The sequence below is a fragment of the Xiphophorus hellerii genome, chromosome 7 (assembly GCF_003331165.1).
Source record: "Xiphophorus hellerii strain 12219 chromosome 7, Xiphophorus_hellerii-4.1, whole genome shotgun sequence".
Lineage (NCBI taxonomy): Eukaryota > Metazoa > Chordata > Actinopteri > Cyprinodontiformes > Poeciliidae > Xiphophorus > Xiphophorus hellerii.
The window spans coordinates 32,626,639-32,632,830 of record NC_045678.1 but is presented as its reverse complement, the minus strand read 5'-3'; the positions used below and the strand labels follow the sequence as shown (position 1 = coordinate 32,632,830).

General features: G+C 39.0%; 1 protein-coding gene across 1 annotated transcript in view; it reads left to right on the top strand.

Annotated features, from left to right (window-relative positions):
* LOC116722552 (shootin-1-like) overlaps positions 1–6,192 on the top strand; it is a 33,627-nt gene that overhangs the window by 4,266 nt on the left and 23,169 nt on the right. Inside the window, exon 3 of the mRNA XM_032566708.1 lies at positions 2,789–2,849. Coding sequence (XP_032422599.1) covers positions 2,789–2,849 — 61 coding nt within the window. The remainder of the gene's footprint in view (positions 1–2,788; positions 2,850–6,192) is intronic.

Below are 6,192 nucleotides of genomic sequence, written 5' to 3'. Positions count from 1 at the left end.
TTTTTTTTTACATAAGAGCTATATTAAAACAGACTAAAGTAATGTTAATGAAGCCGTTCTAAAATGTATAAGTTCTAAAAACTATTTAGCATTAGACCTGCTGAGTGCATTGCACCTATTGACTGAGAGGCAGTGAAACCAGGAAGTAATGTTTCACTTACTTCCTGGTGAAACACTTTTAAAAATTATAATTTGGTACAAACAAGAAATCATTTGGTAAATAATTTACTTTGTAATGATCTACAGTTATGGTGAGGATTCCCTCAATAATATCCAATGTTTGCGTGGGGATCAAATACTTATTTAACACTGAAATGCAAATAAGCACTTACCTTTTATCTAGGGTTATTTCTTAGAGGATTGTTTCTCAATTTGAAAACAGCTATTTATAATTATTTAATACAAATTGTTAAATTGTTTAAAGCTACACTCACACAAAAATGCCCCTATGAAGTGCCATGCTGTTAAACTAATTAAACATTACAGTTGAGCAAGGAGACAATTGAGCATTAGTGCCAATGATGTGGGGAAAAAACCAACCATCTACGGTTATAATACAAAAATCATCTTGTGTTAACAAAATTCTGAAATGATTGAAATCGAACCGCAAGTATAAAACCTTTGCACATCACTGATTCCATGAAATGTTGTTTGTAAAACCAAGCACAAATGGAAAACTCAGCTGAGAAGTAAAGTCCCTAAAATAAACCTTTTGTGGGTGAAGAAAGTTAAGGTCCTGTGATAAAACTTATGCACGTATTTAAAGACCTAAAATGTGTGCACGGTACATGTTTGCAGGGAATTTTCATTTCATCCAAGAAGATCACCACGATAACTCATGCAGAGGAAAACGACACAATTAGCTCGTTTGATTGTCTTTTTTTAATGATCTGCGGATCATTTAAACTTAACATTTTGTCCATAACGCACAATATTATTTATTTTTTTCAGTCAGTGGGATTTAGATTGTACAATTTCACATTAAGCAATTTCCTGAGAGGCTTTAAAAATTTTTTTTTTGGAAAAACAGCAGTAAAAATACGGAGCCCTCTAGGGGACATGGGGATTTTTTTTTTTTGCGTTCCCTCGCAATACTTTTGCGTTCCCTCGCAAAACTTTTGCGTTCCCTCACAATACTTTTGCGTTCCCTCGCAAAACTTTTGCGTTCCCTCACAATACTTTTGCGTTACCTCGCAAAACTTTTGCGTTCCCTCGCAATACTTTTGCGTTACCTCGCAAAACTTTTGCGTTCCCTCGCAAAACTTTTGCGTTACCTCGCAATACTGTACTGGTCAGTTATGCAGCATAATTGAATACTGCAAGCCTTTCTTACGGTGGGCGCCGTACTTTATGCTTTAATATAAGGTTATGTGAGGTTTTTCCATGAATGTTAGTATCTTTTTGTGAAATATCTGAAGTTTTATATCTTTCTTTAGGATAGAAAGGCACCACAAACCTACGATATAAACAGAAACTTTCCGTAAGTAGGAAAGAAATAAAAATACATCCTAATTTGGACTATTTCTGAGTTATTATCGCGGGTAATAAATCATCTGACAGTTTTGATTGTGTCTCTGTTGTGTTCGTAATCTGAATGGTTTAAAGAGCTGCTTTCAGTGCCGCTCCATCTTAGCCTAACAGACATAAACATGCAGTAAAAAAATCGATTTTAAATCAGTGTTTTGCACCAAACAGTTAATAATAATAAACAAGTTTTCACTGAGGCTCTGTAAGAGCCATATGAATGAAATAAGTAATTATTGATATACAGGAGCAGGAGGCTTTGACACTTAGGTGTGTCGAAGTGGGAGTGACGTCACCAGGTATGAATGGGAAGGATACTGGCTTTGTGTGTATTAAGAAGCGGTGAGCGGGGCGGTCAGTCCTTGCAAAGTTTGGAGCCTGATCATCAAAATGAAATAAATCGATAATTGTGACAGAACAAAGAAGAGGTTTGGAATTGATTGATACACGGACAGATGAGATTCCCCGAGTTAACCCAGTGCGGCCATTTACCATCATTACTTTGTCGTGTTTTTAATAATAAAAACTTGTTAACAGTAAAAACTGTTTGGTGCAAAACACTGATTGAAAATCAATTTATTTTTTACTGCATGTTTATGTCTGTTAAGGCTAAGATGGAGCGGCACTGAAAGCAGCTCTTTAAACCATTCAGACTACGAACACAACAGAGACACAATCAAAACTGTCAGATGATTTATTACCCGCGATAATAACTCAGAAATAGTCCAAATTAGGACGTATATTTATTTCTTTCCTACTTACGGAAAGTTTCTGTTTATATCGTAGGTTTGTGGTGCCTTTCTATCCTAAAGAAAGATATAAAACTTCAGATATTTCACAAAAAGATACTAACATTCACAGAAAAACCTCACATAACCTTATATTAAAGCATAAAGTACGGCGCCCACTGTAAGAAAGGCTTATAGTGTTCAATTATGCTGCATAACTGACCAGTACAGTTTTGCGAGGTAACGCAAAAGTATTGCGAGGGAACGCAAAAGGTTTTGCGAGGGAACGCAAAAGTATTGCGAGGGAAGAAACGTCATGCAGAAACGCAAAAGCTCTTTCTTGCAAATTTAAACTAACGCACAATGTAGCAGTGGAGAGAACAAGAGAGGGCTTTGGGATAAAAACACTCCTCTTACTTTTACTGCAAAGAAAATGTTTTCCTGACTATTATTATCGGCTTACTTATAAATTGTCAATTGATTTAAAATTAACGGCGTTTTTGAAACACACTCTGTCTCTCTCTTTCTTCTAAAAGTGGCAGAAGCTGGAGAGGGAGAGAAACGAGGCTGTGGAGAAACTCACCGAGTTCCAGATGGGTGAGTCTTTTCTGCTGCCACCAGTAGAGGTCTTGGATGTTTTCTATTTCAGGCTCTTTTGACATTTAGATAGCCCACATTTTGGGGTTGACATAATTCATTTGGAGGGATTTACAAATTGTAATCAGAAGTAGACGGTACTAAAAAGTAGCGTAATTTCAATTTTGGAAAAAAAAAAAAAGAGAACAGAAATTAGAAATCTTTGCAGTGTCAAAGTGATGCTCTGAGAGATATGCAGTGCAATACGTCTTCTTGGTATTTTTTGTACATTGTTTGACCTGAGCACTGGAAGACTTATGCTGAAAAGTGTTTGTTTTTTAATCTGCATAATCTCATTCCTCTTTTTCCGTCTTGTAACAAATAAATTGCCTCTTTAGACTCCTAAGCAGTTGCCAGTATGTCTAATATTGTGCAGGTAACACAGTGGCAATAATAATTCACGTGTATTGATGGTTATGAAGAAAAACATCCAACAGGTGCTACAGTGGTCTCTACAGAACATGCACAAGTTTCAATATGCGCATGAGTATTGACACAAATTTTTCCATTTCATATTTTGTTTTATAGTTTAACAAAATATATATTTTGTGTTCCGTATTAATAATTAAAATCTTGAATTTTATTCAGTGGACATTGATGTTATCAAACCCAAATTTTTACCTCTCACCATGAAACACAGGCTTAGCATAACTCCTAATACAAAATATTATTGTTGGCATTGTTATCAACAGATGCTGAGAATATGTACAAAGTTCTTTTTTTTTCACATTGCCTGATGTCAAAGTCATGTTTTTCTCGTGGAGGCTCCGCTTTACCCTTTTCAACGTCTCGACTTTTAAACTGCAGCAGGTGACACAAAGCAGATGTTGCTCAGTATTTAAACTCGGTTTGTCGCAGCAAATCAACTTTGCCTTTTGGAAACCATAGTCTAGCTCCCGAAGGAACTCCTGAACAAAAGGAACCATTTTGTTAAATTTGAACCCATTCTATTTGAGTTCTTTGCAACTTAGCAAAGAGTCAGTTTAGCTTCGCCCTAAAGGACATTCATCAGATGTAGCTCCCTCGAGACACATCTGATTTCACTCAAACTTTCATAAAAGACCTAAACGCCGATAGTTGTGTGTTTCTAGGCCTTCTAGCTGGACCCTGTGTGTTCACTTTGTCTGGTTACAGTCACTCGGTCCCTAAATATCTTATTTGTTTAAACCTTGCAGCTATCTCGAGCTTGCTAGTAAACATTAAAAAAAAAAGGTTCAGAAAATGCTTGAGATGAAACGTTGTGTTGAGATAAGACCAAGACGAATGAGACCTACTCTGTTTGAACAAAGAGGGAAGGATTTTGTACGTGTCTGAAGAAAAACAGACTGGAGGTGGAAGCTTTATGTGGTCAGAGTGTCCGAAGATACAAGACAACCTCTCTGCATGAAAGGGCAGTGGGCAGGGCCACGCGCCGTACAGTGCTGGAAAGTCGGACGTGAACATTGAAGATGGGTCATAAGTGTGCCTTCCAGCATGGTGTTTACCCAAACACGTCGCCATGGAAACAAAAGAGTGGCTAAGGAAGACATACAGCCTACCTAGAGTCCAGCCCTCCTCCACCTTACGGAAACACCAGAGGAGGGAACCGACGCTGACCGTTCCCAAGCAGCAGCTAAGAAAACTGAGGCATTTAGAGAGTTTCTCTTAAGAGGAGAGAGCCAAGTATTTGCTTCACTCACCAACATGCAAATAAACACTTACCTTTTATCCGGCGATATTTCTTAGGTCGACGTTCCGTTTCTTGATGTTGAAATATCAACGCAAAGATAGTTATTTATTACAAATTGGCATAATGTTTAAAGCTGTGCTCGCCCATAGAGAGTCCCTCCCTGCCCGGCCATTAAACTAATTAAACACTACGGTCGAGCAAGGAAGAAATTAAGCATTAGTGCCACTGATGTGGGCAATTCCTTTGCCGTGGTGACACCTAATTAAGAAATTGATGAACACCACCAGTGCAGGGTGATATCGACGTCACGGTGGCGCTGTCCACACCAGGCCGCGCGACAGCACTTAGCATCCAGTTTTCACTGCTCAACCTTCTCAGCTGTCCTGTCTGTCTTGTTTCAACAACACAGTGGCCAGACCGAGCCACCGATGAAAATACACTTACGACTGAATGATATGTTAATTATAATTACTGGTAGCCATGGTAAATAAACAGTACTTTAAGCGTCGCGAGCGCATGAGCGCGAGTCTACAGGGGGCCTCTGACACCTCCGAACTGGAAGTCTTAATTGTAAGTTTGGCTTCCCCATCATCATCATCATCATCATCATCACTCCATCTTTTTTCTCTCCCCTATTTTTTTTTTTTTTGTGCTTGTCTTATTTTTTATTTTTTTTTAAATTTTGCTCTCAAGAAAGACAGTGATTACCCCCCGTGCCAACGCGCTGCATAATGGTATCAGCGCCGCCAACAGAGCAGTGAATTAAATTGTATCTGCAGCCTCTGTGAAGCCTTGATGAGCAGGGCAGATGCCTTTGTGGTGTTATCATTATAACACAATGGTCATGTTGTCATCAACCTTGCCATCTCCGGTTGAAAAGGCATGATTGTGTGTTGCAGGCTTTTTTCCTCCTGTCCTTCTACCTCCCCCTCTTACCCCCCCTCCCCCTCCCTCCACCCTTCCTAGCCTCGCTGCCCCACCCCAGCCGATTCGCTGTGAATAGGAGCAATTTTCTAAGAGCTATGAAATCACGTAATAGGCCCTAATATGCAGCTGCTTGGCACAGTGAGGCAGCCACTATTAATGTGTAAGTCAAACACAATATGTGTTTGGGCTGGGGAATCATTGCACACACAGGCACATGCCAGATTTATTCAAATGAAAATCCACACAACTGTCAGCGTCACAAAGGCGAACTATTTGCTCCATCTTTTGACATGTGGGGCCCTGTTTCAAATTCTGCCTTCACAAAAGTGGTCACAGCAAAGCATTCAGCCTGTAAGGGGAGTCGGCTCGGAAAATTAAACGGCGGGGGCAAAACATTTGAGGTGCGTACGCGAAGCTTTGGAAACAAATTCACGTTGATAGCAGAGATCACACCAGTGCTGCTACCTCTGTAGGGGACCAAACCCCCCCCACCCCCAAAAAACACACTTCTGGCTGTACAAATACATTTCAATTTTCAACTGTTTATAGCAAATTTACCGTCAAGTAATTTTAATTTGTAACATTTTTTAGCATGTGAAAAGTAAGCCTAATACTGGTTTGAAAAATAAAAATATACCCAAATGTCTGCATATAAAGTCCTCATTTATAAAAATATAATATTGTATAATACTCTCTCTATATTTATGT